This window comes from Podarcis liolepis (genome assembly GCF_965112155.1).
Source record: "Podarcis liolepis genome assembly, chromosome: 10".
NCBI lineage: Eukaryota > Metazoa > Chordata > Lepidosauria > Squamata > Lacertidae > Podarcis > Podarcis liolepis.
In genome coordinates this window covers 3,244,813-3,261,365 of record NC_139562.1, presented here as the reverse complement: position 1 = coordinate 3,261,365, position 16,553 = coordinate 3,244,813, and the positions used below count along the sequence as shown (strand labels likewise).

Genomic DNA, 16,553 nt, shown 5'->3' with positions numbered 1-16,553 from the left:
CACATGACCCAGAAGCTGTACACCGGCTCCCTCAGCCAATAAAGCGAGATGAGCGCCGCAACCCCAGAGTCAGTCATGACTGGACCTAACGGTTGGGGTCCCTTTACCTTTACTAGCTGCAAAGGCTATGTTCACTGTTGGAGGGAGTTTGCCGCTGAATGCCAGTTTCCGAGGGATCACAAGCGGGGAGGATAATTTTGTTGCCTGATAGTTTTCAGGTCCTGTCTGTGGGCTTCCCATAGACAGGTTGCTGGACTCGATTTAAAATACTAATACAGTGGTACCTCAGGTTAAGTACTTAATTCGTTCCGGAGATCCGTTCTCAACCTGAAACTATTCTTAACTTGAAGCACCATTTTAGCTAATGGGGCTCCTGCTGCCGCCGTGGCACCGGAGCACGATTTCTGTTCTCATCCTGAAGCAAAGTTCTTAACCCGAGGTCCTATTTCTGGGTTAGCGGAGTCTAACCTGAAGCGTATGTAACCCGAGGTACCACTGTATGAGTTTCTTTGCTCCTTGAAAAACCTTTTTGACTCCCAAGGCACAGGGCATTCCTGCTAGCAACTTTTTAACTAGTGTGTTCTGTTGGCAGCTCAGCGCTCTGCAAGAGGAGGTTCAGAAGAAGGACTCTCTCCTGAAGGAACAGGCCCACCAGCACCAGGCCGAATTGCACCAGCTAGCCGCCCGTTCGGATCTGGAAGCAGAAATGCAGCAGGTGCGTTGGCAGAGGTTTGGGGGTGAGATACGCGCTCCAGTCTGGGCCAGTAAAAGGGGTTGGAGGGCTCAGGCGAGGAGAGCCAGAGACGAAGAAGCCCGCAAGTGAAAGGTCCGTGCTGTGATCTCTGGCTTTGTGCCTCTGAGCCTGGCACAACTGGTGTTCTCTCTGTCTCAGAACCTGCGGCTCTTGCAACGGAAGCTGGAGGAGCAGGAGGCAGCCTTGCTGGGGCGGACGCAGGTGGTGGAATTGTTGCAGCAGGAGCTGAACATTACTGAGGAGCAGAAGCAGGTACTCGCATTCAGACGATAAGAGCTGGAAGGGGTCAGAGGCTTCCACTCCCTCTGCTGCAAAGCGGGACTGTCGACCCATCAACCCTCTCCATCCTTTGCCCGTTGGTGGATTGTACCACTAAACCTGGAGCCCAGTGTGTGACAAGCTGTGATGCAGCACATTCTGGCCCAGGGGTCAGCAAACCTTTTCAGCCGTGGGCCGGTCCACTGTCCCTCAGACCATATGGGCTGGACTATATTTTGAAAAAGAAAAAAAATATGAATGAATTCCTATGCCACACAAATAGTAATAGTAATAGTAATAATAATAATTTATTTGTACCCCGCCCATCTGGCTGGGTTTCCCCAGCCACTCTGGGCGGCTTCCAACAAAGACAAAAAATACACTAAAATGTCACACATTAAAAACTTCCCTAAACAGGGCTGCCTTCAGGTGTCTTCTAAATGTCAGGTAGTTGTTTATCTCTTTGACATCTGGTGGGAGGGCGTTCCACAGGGTGGGTGCCGCTACCGAGAAGGCCCTCTGCCTGGTTGCCTGTAGCTTTGGTTCTCGCAATGAGGGAACCACCATAAGGCCCTCGGCACTGGACCTCAGCGTCCGGGCAGAACGATGGGGGTGGAGACACTCCTTCAGGTATACTGGGCCAAGATAATAAAATAACCCAGAGATGCATTTTAAATAAAAGCACACATTCTATTTATGTAAAAACACCAGGCAGCCCCCACAAATAACCCAGAGATGCATTTTAAATAAAAGGGCACGTTCTACTCATGTAAAAACGCCCTGATTCCCCGACCATCTGCGGGCCGGATTTAGAAGGCAGTTGGGCTGGATCTGGCCCCCGGGTCTTATTTTGTCTACCCATGTTCTAGCCAATTGCCCACTGAGCAAATACCATATTTTCCTGTGTATTTTTTGGGAGGTGGGGACTGAGCAGCCCGCATACACATTAGACACAACCACAGCTGATTGCACACACACCTCGCCACTACCGTAAATAGACTGCACAATTGCCGCAGCCACAGCCAATCGTGAGCAGGCCTTGCCACAGCAACCAGTCACACGCCCAATCGGTGCTGCCAATCTCCTCCTGGCTGCTGCCACCAATCGCACGTCCTCCCTCTGCTATCCGTGTATAAGATGACCCACAATTTTTGCCTGTTATTTCTAAGGAAACATCGTCTTATACATGGAAAAATACGGTAGTCCTAGCAGATCCGCATTTCAGGGAAGTCACATACATCAGCGTAAAGCAGGAGACTTTCCCCCTCCAAGACTCTAGGGGGAGAATTCTCTATAGACTGTTGACAATGTCTCTTTGACACTCAGTTCTGCAGTGCAATACAATTGCATCTTACTACAGTGGTACCTCGGTTCTCCTACGTCTCCATTGATGAATGTTTCGAACCCAAATGCCGAAATCATAGTAGTTAATGCTTCCGTTTTTGAACGGCTTCTGCTGAGTGTTTTTCAATTTTCTCAGTTTAATTTGCCGGCTGCCCTTTGTGCCTCGGTTTTCGAACGTTTCGGAAGTCGAACGGTCTTCTGAAACGGATAAAGTTCGAGAACCAAGGTACCACTGTATTATTATTAAATTTGTATGCCACCCTCCGTCCGTAGGTCTCAGGGCAGTTCATAGCATAAAAATACAAGATGAAACACAAAATGCACAACAACAAATCCACAAACCAATAACTCCTCTTCCACAAACACATTGGAAAGGATATAGGATGTCAAACAGCCAAAGGTCTGATTAAAGAGGAACTTCTTTGCCTGGAGCCTAAAGGTGCATAATGAAGGCAGCAGGTGAACATCCTAGGGGAGAGCATTCCACAAATGGGAGCCATTGCAGAAAAGGCCCTGTTCTTGTGTTGCCACCCTCCAGACCTCTCGAGGGGGAGGCACATGGAAAAGGTCTTCCCAGGGTTCTGTGCATGCACAAAAATCGCTATGCACCCCTGAAAGGCATGTGTTCTCCTCTTTTCTTCCCAAGGTCCTCTCGGAGAGACTCCAGAAGGTGGAGGAGGAGCTGGATTCCCTGCACAACGCCTCTGCTTCTGAGAGGCAGGAGTCCCAGAGCCTGGTGGAGAGGCTGGAACTGGAACTGGCAGAGCAGAAGCTGGCCTCCCACCGCTCACAGGAGGAGGTGCAGCGGCTCTCTCAGGAGCTCGCCCAAACGAGAGCAGACTGCGAGCGCCAGAGCCGAGATGCGGAGGAGAGACACGCGCGGGAAATGGCAGAGAAGAGCCAAGAGATTGCTGCGCTCCAAAGAGCAGAGCAGGATATGCGCTCCAGCTATGAGGCTCTGCAGTCGGAGAACGCCCACCTGCGGCAGAACGCAGAGCGGCCGCCGGAGCACTCCTCTGAGGATGGCTCTTTGGCACAGCAAGGTCAGGAAGCGGGCCTTTGTCTGCAGAGATCTCGGGGGTTAATGGAAATAGGCCTGAATTCTTGAAAGGACAAATTCTGGGATCTTGGGAGGCGGGAGCAGTTTTTCAAGGTTTGCATCTGTTCACTGTGTTGGAATGATCGGTCCTAGATACAGTCGTACCTCTGATTGCGAACGGGATCCGTTCCGGAGACCCATTTGCAACATGAAAGGAACACAACCCACAGTGGCGCGTCTGCGCATGCTTGGGTTGTGATTCACCGCTTCTGCGCATGCACGTGATGTCATTTTGTGCGTCTGCGCAAGCAGCGAAACCTGGAAGTAACCCTTTCCGGTACTTCTGGGTCGCCGCAGGACGTAACCTGAAAGAATGTAAAATGAAGCGGACGTAACATGAGATTTGACTTTATTTGTTGTTCTTTTTTTTTAAAAAAAATTACATTTATAAACCACCTTTTCCTCTAAGGCGCTCAAGGTGGTGTACGTGGTGCTAGGACCGTCCTACTCTCGTGTAGGACCCTGGCAGAGACACATGCCCAACTGGCATGTTCTCTCCCTCCTGGTCGATCATTCGGGAGCTTCAAAAGCTTTCTTCAGCCCGAACATCACAGCGACTGATACCAAGAGGCATCAGTACACTTACAATCCTGCAGAGTATTTGCAGTTTGCGTAACAGAACTCAGTAGCACAGCATTTTGGCTAATCCACGTTTATTTACATATAATACACTCGGAGCATTCTGCCTTAGCTCCTTCCTCTTTCTCATCAGACAGCAAAGAGAGAAAGAAAAAAGGACAATAGTCCCACTTCACGGAACACAGTAACATAAACATCCTGTCTCCGTCACTTCCCACTATGTGGAATGAAAACATACACCGTCATGTGATAGACAACAATCTCATGACTGCAAACACGGAGCAAGAATCCTAACACGTGGTTCACCTTCCCCCCCTCCATTTTATCCTCACAACAACCCTGTGAGGTGGGCCAGGTTGGCAGCCTTTGTTTCCAGGTTTTTGAAAGTGGGCCCGAGGGCAGCTCTCAGAATGGAAGCTTGTCCTTCTTTTACAGAGTGAAAGCTGAGTCCTGGTGACACCCACTCTGACAGAAAAGCAAATTCTTCAAGTGTAAGGTGCAGGATGACGCAGCCCTTTGTTAGCGCTGGGGCAGAAGAGGTGGCGCTGGCTCTAGATGTGGCTGGGAAACTAACCTTCTGCGTTTGTTTCCCCAGGGGAGCTCCCAGAAAGGTCCAAGGAGTCTGACCATTCACAGGCCGAACCCAAAGCACTTACAGCTCAGGAAGGAAAGCAGCTCTCTACGCCGAGCGAGGTAACTTGTAATCTGGGGGAACCGGGTTCGCGTCTCCGCTCCTCCACATGCAGCTGCTGGGTGACCTTGGGCCAGTCACACTTCTCTGAAGTCTCTCAGCCCCACTCACCCCACAGAGTGTTTGTTGTGGGGGAGGAAGGGAAAGGAGAATGTTAGCCGCTTTGAGACTCCTTAAAGGGAGTGAAAGGCGGGATATCAAATCCAAACTCCTCCTCCTCCAACTGCTTCCCCGAAGGCCCCAGCGAACCAGGGAGGGGCAGACCAGCCTGTTTCTGGCCCCCGCCAGCTGTGCATGTGTCCCTTCATCACTCCATTCCATCTATTTCCCACATCAATCTGCAAAAGTTAATTTGTGTTCTCTGTGTCCTTCTGCTCTGCAGCTGGCCACTGGAGAGGACGCAGCAGCTTTTGCAAGAAATGCCTGGCAAGATGAGCAGCGCAAGACTCTGGAAGCTCTGCAAGCCGAAAATGGTACCTTTCTCCTTCTTCTTTCGCCACTTTCCACCTTCTGAAACCTGTTTGTGATCTGCTTTCTCCAGCCAGGGCTGTGTGGCTTCCCCCCAGGAATCCCATATAAATAGATTAAGATGAAGAGCAACTGCTAATGGTTCCAGGGAAAGGGAGAAGAGCTATGGGTTCAATGGGCTGGAGGGTGATGATACTGATAAATATACCACCCTTAATCCAAAGACCCCAGTGCGGTGTACAACGTTAAGAACATACCTTACACAGCATAATAGTAATAACGTACAGAGTATAACAATACACAGCATCATAATAAAATCATCGTAGAATCATAGAATCATAGAGTTGGAAGAGACCACAAGGGCCATCGAGTCCAACCCCCTGCCAAGCAGGAAACACCATCAGAGCACTCCTGACATATGGTTGTCAAGCCTCGAGGGCAACCAAAATGGTCAAAGGCCTGGAAACGATGCCTTATGAGGAATGGCTAAGGGAGCTGGGCATGTTTAGCCTGGAGAAGAGGAGGTTAAGGGGTGATATGATAGCCATGTTCAAATATAGAAAAGGATGTCACATGGAGGAGGGAGAAAGGTTGTTTTCTGCTGCTCCAGAGAAGCGGACACGGAGCAATGGATCCAAACTACAAGAAAGAAGATTCCACCTAAACATTAGGAAGAACTTCCTGACAGTAAGAGCTGTTCGACAGTGGAATTTGCTGCCAAGGAGTGTGGTAACAGCTTCCTCCACCTTTAATAGGCAAGAGGTTATTTAAGGTCTGGGCAAAGAGGAATGTTTTTGCCTGGCACCTAAAGACATGCAGTGATGGTGCCAGGGAGAGCATTTCACAACTGGGGAGCCGCCACAGAAAAAGGCCCCGTTCTCATTTAACCCTCTCTTGGGAAGGGGGGAAATAGAGATGGGCCTCGTATGATAAGACTATGAGTTTTTGTTCAGCTTTCCAGCCCCTCTCCTTTGCAAGGGCCCAGGGTTGTGGGTAGATGGCACCCTTAAAAAGAAACTAACCCCCAACAGTGTATTCAGTGGAACACTCACTGAACCCAGTTAAAATTCCTGCCTGCTGGCTTGCGCCTGGCCAACCAAAAGCCGACCCAGTTCTTGAGTTCTGTGCTCCAACTTGGACTTCGCCTCTTGGACCAGGGCCTTCCAAGGTCTCTATGCACACACACACCACTTGTGTGTGCTGATCTTGAACAGCGTTTGTACACAGCCGGATAATTCAGAGTGTTCTTGGCAGAGATCTTGACACAGCCAGACTCCTGAGAGATTACGATAATCATGTTTGTTGCAGCGCAAGTGGGTGTTTGCGCTTGGAGGGGGTGGTACTGTTCTATTGTTAAGCTGGATGGGTTTTTAAGATTTCACATGCAGGTGTGTGTTTTTTAAGGCAACAGATGAATAGACACCCTTAACAACCTTGCAAGGGAGAGGCCCCCTGTTCTCCTGTGATCCGCCTCTTCAAAGCAAGTGGATTCTGCTAGTTGAGAACCCAAGATGGCAGGCTCAGCATCAGGCAGATCACCCCCCCCCCAATTTGAGACTTTTTTATCTTCGGGGCCAAAGAGCAGATCATTTCATAGAAGTTTATGGAGTGATGTGTGGCATGGAGAGTGCTAGGACTCAGGGACATCCTAGGAAGCTGAATTGGGACGCGGGTAGCGCTGTGGGTTAAATCACAGAGCCTAGGACTTGCCGATCAGAAGGTCGGCGGTTCGAATCCCCGCGACGCGGTGAGCTCCCATTGCTCGGTTCCTGCTCCTTCCAACCTAGCAGTTCGAAAGCACGTCAAAGTGCAAGTAGATAAATAGGTACCGCTCTGGCGGGAAGGTGAACGGCGTTTCCGTGCGCTGCTCTGGTTCGCCAGAAGCGGCTTAGTCATGCTGGCCACATGACCCGGAAGCTGTACGCCGGCTCCCTTGGCCAATAAAGCGAGATTAGCGCCACAACCCCAGAGTCGGCCACGACTGGACCTAATGGTCAGGGGTCCCTTTACCCTTTACCTTTAGGAAGCTGAAGATTTGGGGCAGATAAAAGGAAGCCCTTTGTCATAGTTAAACTATGGAACTTGTTCCAGAGATGAAAGGGGATGGCCTCAACCTGGATGGCTTTAAATGCAATGCAGACAAATTCATGAAGGCAATTATGCTAACAACCCCGAGTCCCCTGTAGGGAAAATTGCCCCATTTCCCTGAAATGCTCCCCTCCCAGCTTTCCCGTCCTCATCCTTTGCAGAGAGCCTCAATCCTGTTGAGCTTTTACTTTCCCTTGAGAAAGCATCGCTCTTGAGAAGCGTGTCCCTGTGTCATCACCTCTTCCAGGACATCTTGTAACCCTCCTTTCTCTAGAGAGGATATGAGCTCATGGCCTGGCCTGGCCTGACACCACTCCATTTACAGCTCTGACCCCAAACTCCGGCCTCCTTCCAGATCCCGCTTCCTCCTCGTCGTCTTCTTCTGATTAACACCTCTCCTCCCTCCTCTGCCTTTTCAGAGACCCTCCGCTCCAAAGTTGCCATGCTGGAAAAGAGGCTCGAATTCCCTGTGGTTTCGGCAGAGTCAAACCAGGTAACCTCCGAGCAAAAGTAGAATGGACGAAGAAGCCCTTCCAGTAGGCTAAGCACTTTGCCTGAGAACGGATCCTGCTAAGCTGCCCTCTTGGCTGCACCCAGCAATCCTCTTTGCTGGGTTATTATTAGGAGGCTTAACATGGGACACACAGAGAGAGAACTCTTAGGAATTTCACCTGGAGTTTTGCCCACCCTCTTAACTGGGCTTTCAGAGCACTGCCGTTGCTTCCTCAGAGGTGACCCTTCTCCCCTTGTGTTTCCCCTACATTTTGCATGTGCAGAGTATCTTTCATGCTCTCAGCTTTTTCTCTTGGCAAGCCGCTGCAGTTCCCTGGCCCCTCTGCAGCCAGACGGTTCTTTGGGAGAGTCAAAATGCACAGCTGCCTCTTAATTTCCACTGGCAAAGAACAGCTCTCCTTTTCACCTGTCCTGAATGAGAAACTCCTGCTGTATTTGCATTTTTCTTCTAGCTCAGACATCATTCATGTATGTGTGTGTTTGTGTATGTGTATATACACACACATACACCCTAAAATTTGGGGGCGTCTTATACTCTGGGCCATCTCCCCCCATTTTCTTAAATCTGAGTCCCCAAAAATAGAGGGCGTCTTATACATGGGGGCGTCTTATAGATGGAAAAATATGGTACATGTATCATTGGCATCTGAAGGAACGCTAATCAAAATGACATCTTGGGGGTCTTTTTAGGAGCAAGTATCAGACCAGTAGATTAAAGCGAACCATATATTGTTTCATAAAGTTTATATTCCGCTTGATTGTTGGAAAAAACTCAAAGTGGTTTCCAAACAGACAGTAGCCTCAAAAGGAGTTCTGTAGAAATGACTGAGAGAGTCGCAAAGATGTCTGAAAGTTACGCCAAGTGCGGCTTGCTGTGCTGCAGTTGGCTCTCCTGAACCCTGAATTCTGGCATCACAAACCTGCCACTGCTGTCAGAGGAAGCCCAGTTCATGAGGGTTACTTGCCTTGTGGAGGGGTCTGCTGAGATTTCCCCCCAGCCTGGAGGGTAAATCAGTAGCGCTCTGCCCTTGGGATTTAATTCCATTCATCTTTCCCTTCCTTTAAAGGCTTCAGGCTCAGCAGAGCAAAATATCTTCCTATCTGCAGGCAGGGGAGCCATGAGATTTGGTCAGTGATGAGTCACAACAGTCAGGAAGGGCAGTACAAAAGCTTCTTGCAAGGAGCTTTGAGGGTGTGGCAAATGGTTGCTGCAGGAGGAGAACCAATCCACTAGGAAAAACAAAGCTGTGTTAAAAAGAGAACACCAAGCTGGGGTTATGAGAATTCTTCATATACAGTCAGCTTGTCCCCTTGATGTGGGTTTTCTGCAAAGGAGACAGTTTCTAGTGCTGCAGCCAGTCTGGTGGTTGGTAAAACTCGAGACCAGTTTACCTATGAGATCAGCTTACCCCACTCATGCCTAGTAATCCACTTCAATCGGCAGAGCTGGCACTGTTACAAGTGCGACAAAAAACTCGATATTTTAGTAAGGCAGCCCCTACACGTTGGAACTCCCTGCCGATTGATAGCCGGTAGCGCCGTCACCAAACTCTTTTTGGTGACTGCTAAAAGCATTGTTGTTTAGACAAGCCTGTTCAGATCTTTAGAAAGTAGATATGAATTTTAATCTGCTTTTTGTCCATGGTTACTTTGAAAGTTTAAATTTATTGATCTTAATTTATTGTTTCATTCTTTTTGTATAAGCTGCTTTGAGGTGGTTGGTAGTTGTTTTTTTACAATCAAGCAGTATACAAATTTTATAAAATAAATAATAATAAAATGCTTCCCTTTTTCTCTTCTCTTTTCTCCCAGAAGATCAGCTGTGCTGAAACAGGTGTTGAAATGCAATCTTCAGGGCTGACGTCTGGAATTGATGACCCTTCCCCTGGGCCTGGCAGTAAGCATCTCCAAGCTGTGCGGTGCAGGCATTGAGGGGGGAGGCACTTAGGGGACAGGTGGAGGGGCCTCAGGTGGCCTGCTTTCGCCTTTCCACAAGTGGGGAGCCACCACAGAAAAGGCCTCGGGACCAGTGGTGTAGCGTGGGGGGTGCAGGGGGGGCCGGCCGCACCAGGCGCAACATCTGGGGGGGACGTGACGCTTGCACTCGCAGCTCTCTGCCCCTACTAAAATCCATGGGTTAGGGGGCGCAAATTACTTGCCTTGCCCCGGGTGCTGGCAACCCACACTACGCCACTGCTCGGGACCTCTCACGGATGGAGCACACGCAGAAGGGCATCAGAGGATGATGGCAGGGACTGAGTCAGTTCATATGGAGAGAGGGGATCCTTGACGTATTGTGGTCCTGAGCCGTTTAAAGCTTTGTAGGTCAAAACTGTCACTTTGAAAAATTAATATCAATAATTTAAAACTTTCAAATAGTTAAAAGTGCTGGCTTTTTCTGCAGCTGACTCTCTCCTGTGTTCTTTGGCTAGGTGTGCCTGACGGTCTGGGAAGCAACAGCGTTGAAGGCCTCTGCTCACCAGATGATCCTGTTGCCTTAGCTCAGGTAGGACCCCCCCCCCTTTGCCCCACTTCCATCTCCTGGATTTGCTTTCTTGAATTATCTCTGTTGTTTTTCTTAACAAAAGCCCTGCAATACTTTTCCTCTTTCCTCCCTGTCCCTTTCACCTTGTGTGTTGTGTTCGGTTAGCAAACCTGCAGGAAGGGACTGTCTTGTCTTGATTGTATGTAAGCCACCGTGGAAGCATTTCAGCCAATGAGCAGGCTACAAATGCTCAAAATAATAATAATGATAATAATAATAATAATAATAATATAAAAATAAAATAGGCCCCCTGTCATCCCCGTGCTACAGTCATGGGGGGAGGTGGCAGAGATGGGAGCTCTGATTCCCTCTGCTGTGCTCATTCCTCAAACTTTGCTTTGCTGGAGAACTAAACTCCCCCTTTTCCTCATTTCAGCCCAGCCCAGAGGCCACGGACAACACGCCCCCTGGTGTCCTGGATTACCTTTCTGCGAAGAAACACAAAGATCTGTCCGTCTTGATGCTGGAGATGCAAGAGGCGCAGGAAGAGATTGCGTTCTTGAAGAGGCAGCTTCAGGACCCTGCCGGAGTTGAGCCTCCGCCGCCAGGGGAGTCACAAGCCAGCGGCGGAGAAGAAGACGGGGTGGTCCTCATCCAGAGCGATTCGAGCAGCAGCTCGCTGGTCACTGTAGAAATTCAGGAGGAGTCCTCTCCCCTTCCGGAGGCACTCTTGGGGAAAGACGACCTCTCCACGGAGGACAGAGAAGCAGCTCAGGAGCCTTCTCTGGCAACGCAAGAACTGGAAAGGTTGCATCTCGAAATTGCCAGGCTGCGGGAAGCAGAGGAGCTCCATAAGGGGGTCTTGGAAGAGAGGGACACAGAAATCAGGCTGCTGCAGCAGCTGGCAGAGGGTTCCTCTGGGGCCGTGGACACTCTCCGTGCCGAGAGGGATCAGCTCCTGTCCCAGCAGAAGGAGCTGGAGGAGCAGGTGAGGCGGCTGGAAGGGGACCTGGCCGACTCGGAGAAGCGGCGGCTCTCCAACCACGAGAGCGGGGCGTCCCAGCTGGCCCTGCTGCAGGAGCAGCTCCAGAGCTTGCAGAACGAGGCCAAGTCCAAGGAGGTGAAGATTGCCGCTCTGCAGAAGGACCTGGACGAGACGCAGCGCCGCCTGGTGGAGCAGGACCTGCAGGGGAGGAGCCTGAGAGGCTCTCTTGAGGAGGGGGAGCGGGAAAGGCAGGCGCTGTCAGGACGGCTGCAGGAGGCCTCTGCCCAGGCCGAGGAGCTCTCCCAGAGCCTTGCGTCAAAGGAGTCAGAGGCCGCCCGGCTGCAGGGGCTCCTCTTGGAGAACACTGCCGAGGTGGAGAGGCTGCGGCTGGACGTGGCGGAGCGGGAGCAGCGGATGGCGGAAGTCAGCATGGGCATGTCGAGCCGGATGGTGCAGCTGAACGAGGAGAAGTTCCTGATGGGGAAGGAGTTGGCGAGCCTGACGGAACAGCTGAGTCTGGTGGCAGAAAGGAAGGAGACGAGAGAGCAGGGCGTGGGGACGGAGGAGGAGGAGAAAAAGAAGGTGCCCGAGCAGCTGGAGGAGAGATCTTCGCCCACCAGCGAGGAGGCGGAAGCGTTGCGGAAGGAAAACGAGCTCGTCCGGAAGAAGCTGCAGGCAGCTCTTGTCAGCAGGAAGGAGCTCCTGAGCAAGGTCCACAAACTGGAGAAGGCACTGGAAGCAGGGAGCGGGGAGCCTGCAGGGCCTGGGGCCAGAGTCCCAGAGGCCCATAAGGATGGAGAGGAAGAGGAACCCCCTGAGAGCAGCGTAAGCGCAGAAGGCAACGGGCGCCCTGCAAGGCGAGGCAGGGCTGCTTCTCTGGGCCAGCTGGTTCTGGAAAAGGAGGCCGAGCTGCAGCACATCTTGGGGGAAAAGGAGTCCGCTGTGCTTGCGCTGCAGGCTGTGGTCAGGGAGCTTCAGCAGAGTGTGCAGGAGAAGGACCTCCTCATCGGTGCCTTGCGAGCTGAACTTGAGGGCTGCAGCTCAGCCCCCGAGAAACAGGCACCAGCCAGAGAAAGCGTGGAGGTCTCCGCCATTCCTCCTGCTCTTCCTCCGTCAGACAGCACTGCTGAACCCAGCCTGGAAGGAGAGCCCAGGGGTGCTCTGGAGGAGAGGATCTGCACTCTGGAGCAGGAGAGGGAGCAGCTGCAGAAGAAGCTCCAGGAAGCCCTGGCCTCCCGCAAAGACACCATCAAGAAGGCCCAGGAGAAGAACCGCCATCACCGCGAGCAGCTCAAGCAGCAGAAGGAAGACTACGGTCTCCTGCAGGAGCAGTTTGAGCAGCAGAGCCGAGAGAAGGAGAAGCTGCAAGGTCAGCTCCAGGATCTGAGCCAGGCCCTGGAGAAGGCCTCTCTCCCTCCTGAAGATCCAGCCCCTGGAAGCTCCATGGCGGCCGAAGATTTTGCAGCTGTGGAAGCACTCAAGGCAGACCTTGAGAAGCTCAAGGCTGAGAAAGGGGAGCTGGAAGCCCAGGTCAGGCACCTGGAAGGGGAGCTCAGGAGCAAGTCTGAGGCAGCTCTGCAGCTCCAGGAGCAAGTCGGGCAGTTGGTAGCTGAGCTGGAAACAGTGAAGGAAGCCTGCCGCCAGGCCGAAACCCGTGCAGCAAGCCTTGGGCGAGAGCTGGAGGAGAGCCAGGCTGAGGCTGCCAGGCAAGAGGGTCTGAGGTTTCACCAAGCAGCTTTAGAAGAGCAGAAGCAGCTGGCCAGCAAGGAAGAAATTGAACACCTCAATGCTCAGCTAGTGGACAAAAGCGAGTCTTTGCGTGGCCTGCAGGCGGTGCTGCAGGAGAGAGAGGAGGCCTTCAAGGCCCTGCAAGGACAGCTGGAGGAGGCCCAGAGTAAGGAGCGGTCCCAGCGCCTGGAGGCTGAAGCCCAGCAGAAGTCGGAAGCGGCGGCCGCCGAGGAGCAGTCCAAGAGCCAGCTGCAAAGGAAACTGCAGGCTGCACTCATCTCCAGGAAGGAGGTGCTGAAGGAGAGCAAGGCCCTGAAGGAGGAGCTGGCCGGCACCAAGGCTGCTCTGGAGAGGATGTCCCGCCTCCTCTCAGAGGCAGAGAACCGAGCTTCCGAGCTGGGGAAGGAGAAGGTCGCCCTTGGGGAGAGGCTGGCGGCCCTCGGAGAGGAGCGGGAGAAGCTCATTACGGAAGTGGACAGAGCCCTGGTGGAGAACCAGAATGTCTCCAGTTCCTGCGAGAGCCTGAAGCTGGCCCTGGAGGGCCTGACCCAGGAGAAGGCCCGGCTGGAGGAGGAGGCAGACGCCTTGCGGCGCTCCCAAGCCCAGGAGCTCTCCGAGTGGCAGCGGAAGCACGCAGAGCTGCAGGCGGAATACGAGACCCTCCTGCAGTCGTACGAGAACGTCAGTGACGAGGCGGAGAGGATGCAGCGGGTGGTGGAGGGCGTCCGGCAGGAGAAGCAGGAGCTCTTCCTCAAGCTGAAGGGAGTGGAGGCGGAGAAGAGGGAGGCGGATGCCCGCCTGCAGGGGGCCGAGCAGGAGATGGAGGGGATGCGGGAGAAGATGCGGAAGTTTGCCAAGTCCAAGCAGCAGAAGATCCTGGAGCTGGAGGAGGAGAATGAGCGGTTGAGGGCGGAGATCCATCCTGCGGACGGTTGCCCAGAAGGGGCAGGCGGTGACCTCCGAGAAGAGCTGGAGAGCTCCAGGCAAGACTGCAAATCCCTTTCCAGCCAGCTGGAGGTTCTCAAGGCTGAGAAGGACGCCCTGAACCAGCAGATCCATGACTTGAGGCAGGCGCTGCAAAGCAAAGCACATGTGAAAGAGGAGGAGGTGGTGGTGGCAGCGAAAAGTGAGGAAGTCACTTCCAGCTCTTTGGTGGAGCCCCTAGAGGCTCAGGTGGATTCAGGATCACGTTGGCAGCCTCCAGACGCCACTCCCACACAGGAAGACGAAATCTGCAAAGCCAGCCCTCCTCGTGACGAAACAAACGGGTCCCTGCAGCAATTCACTGAACAAGTTGCAGACCTGGAGGAGAAGAGGCAGGTGGCGGAGGAGGAGCTGAGCAGGGTCCGGAGGGATGTGGAGACCCTGAACGAGGAGAAGAAAGTGCTGGAGGGACTGTTGGCTGCCAAAGGCCGGGAAGTGGAAGCTCTGCAGGAGAAGGTCCTTGAGATGGAGCGAGCCGGCCAGCAAACGGAGGAGCAGCTTGCCAGAGCCCTGAGGCTGAAGGAGGCCGAGAAGGACGATCTGGAGGAGAGGCTCATGAACCAGCTGGCGGAGCTGAACGGGAGCATCGGGAACTACCAGCAGGACGTGGCGGACTTGCAGAGCAACAACCAGCAGCTCCTGAGCGAGGTGGAGAGCCTTCGAGGGGCCCTGGACTGCTTGGAGGATGAGAAACGGCATCTCCTGCAGGAGAAGGCGGATGCAGAGAGGAAGAAAGAGCACGTGGAGAAGCTGAAAGGTGCCTGGAAGGGCGACAACGGCCGGGCACAGGTGAAGGAGCTCCAGGAGCTGCTGAGGGCGAAGCAGCAGGAGGTGAAGGAGCTGCAGAAAGGCTGCATTAAAAGCCAGGAGAAAACCAGCAGCTTGGAGAAGACCATCAAGGCCCTGGAGTTCATCCAGAGTGAGTTCCAGAAGGAGCTGGAAGCCGCCAGGAAGAGCTTGGCCAAGGCCGAAGAGGACACCCAGAAGGCCCAAGCAGAGCTGGCCACCTGCAGAGTCTCGCTGGATGATACTCAGAGCGAGGCGGCCAGAGTCTTGGCCGAGAGCCTGAAGGCCAGAGAGGAGCTCCAAGCGAGCAAAGCAGAGGTCCAAGCGCAGCTGAGGGCGAAGGAGAAGGCCCTCGAGAGGCGGCTGGAGCGGGAGAAGGACAAGCACTCAAAGGAGGCGAGGAACATGGAGGAGAAGCTGCAGGCCCTGCAGAGGGAGCAGGCCCGCTCGGAAGCGGCGACGCGGGACCTGCGGGAATCCCTGCGCCAGAAGGACCAGGAGGCCAAGCAGCTGCAAGGCAACCTGAACCACACCTTGGCCCAGCTGGCTGCCTTCACCCGCAGCATGTCCTCCCTGCAGGACGACAGGGACCGCGTGATTGACGAGTCCAGGCAGTGGGAGAAGAAGTTCAGCGAGGCCATCGAGAAGAAGGAGCAGGAGGTGCGCGCCCGGGAGCAGGCCTGCGCCACCTTGGAAGAGCAGGTGAAGCAGATGGCAGCCCAGGTGGAGGACCTGCAGAGCCGCATTGCCAGGTAAAGAAGGGTGGCGCTGGGAGGAAGGGGGTGGCTGCCCCCTCCCCAAAAGACCCTGAGTGTACAGGGAAGGGTTGTGGTCCAGTCATTAGAGCTGTTCTTGGACCACAGCTCCCATCGTCCATAGCTAGCAGCACCACTGGTCAGAGATGATGGGAGTTGTAGTCCAACCACAGCTGTTACATTCATTCCCCCCATGTTGGCTTTATTCTAGGTCAGGGGTAGGCAACCTAAGGCCCAGGGGCCGGGTGCGGCCTAATCGCCTTCTCAATCCGGCCCGCGGGCGGTCCGGGAATCAGCGTGTTTTTACATGAGCGGAATGTGTCCTTTTATTTAAAATGCATCTCTGGGGTATTTCTGGGGCATAGGAATGCGTTCATTTCCTCCCAAAATATAGTCCGGCCCCACACAAGGTCTGAGGGACAGTGGACCGGCCCCCTGCTGAAAAAGGTTGCTGACCCCTGCTGTAGTTTCATCCGGAGTTCATAGAACAATAGCTGTAGAATTGGAAAGGACCCACAAGGGTAATCTAATTCCCTGCAACGCAGGAATATCAAGAATCCCTGACAGCCGACCATCCAGCCTCTTTTTGAAAACCTTCAGGGAAGGAGAGCCCACCGCTTTTTGAGGGGGGGGGATGTTTAGCTGGAATCTCCTTCCTTGTCACCTGAATCCATGGGTTCAGGTTCTGCCTTCCGGGGCAGCAGGAAACAAGCTTCCTCAAGCTTCCATTGACAGCCCCTCCCTGTCTTCTCTTCTCCAGCCTAAACACCCCCAACTCCCTCAACCGTTCCTCATAAGGCTCAGTTTCTAGACCCTTCCATCTTCTGCACACCTTCCAGCTTGGCCCCATGGGATTCGTTGGCTAGATTACTTTATGAATCTTCCGTTAGCCGTGGGATCCTGCCTGCTTTTGATGGGGAGTGAGGACAAAACAACAACAAACCTCTGGTTACGTGAAACATATTCAATAAACACGCAAGATGGAACCGGCAGTATGTTTGAAAAAGTGATATATACTATTTATTGTATTGAATTG

General features: G+C 53.1%; 1 protein-coding gene across 2 annotated transcripts in view; it reads left to right on the top strand.

Moving 5' to 3' along the window:
- The window catches only part of GOLGB1 (golgin B1), a 43,038-nt gene that overhangs the window by 10,750 nt on the left and 15,735 nt on the right, over positions 1-16,553 (top strand). The window contains exons 6-14 of one of the 2 annotated variants that reach the window (XM_083460821.1): positions 593-715; positions 893-1,006; positions 3,003-3,399; positions 4,630-4,727; positions 5,108-5,198; positions 7,701-7,774; positions 9,610-9,691; positions 10,227-10,300; positions 10,716-15,514. In XM_083460821.1, the coding sequence (XP_083316947.1) occupies positions 593-715; positions 893-1,006; positions 3,003-3,399; positions 4,630-4,727; positions 5,108-5,198; positions 7,701-7,774; positions 9,610-9,691; positions 10,227-10,300; positions 10,716-15,514 (5,852 nt within the window). Of the gene's footprint in view, positions 1-592; positions 716-892; positions 1,007-3,002; positions 3,400-4,629; positions 4,728-5,107; positions 5,199-7,700; positions 7,775-9,606; positions 9,692-10,226; positions 10,301-10,715; positions 15,515-16,553 lie in introns of both variants that reach the window. The other variant, XM_083460820.1, reaches the window with a different exon arrangement.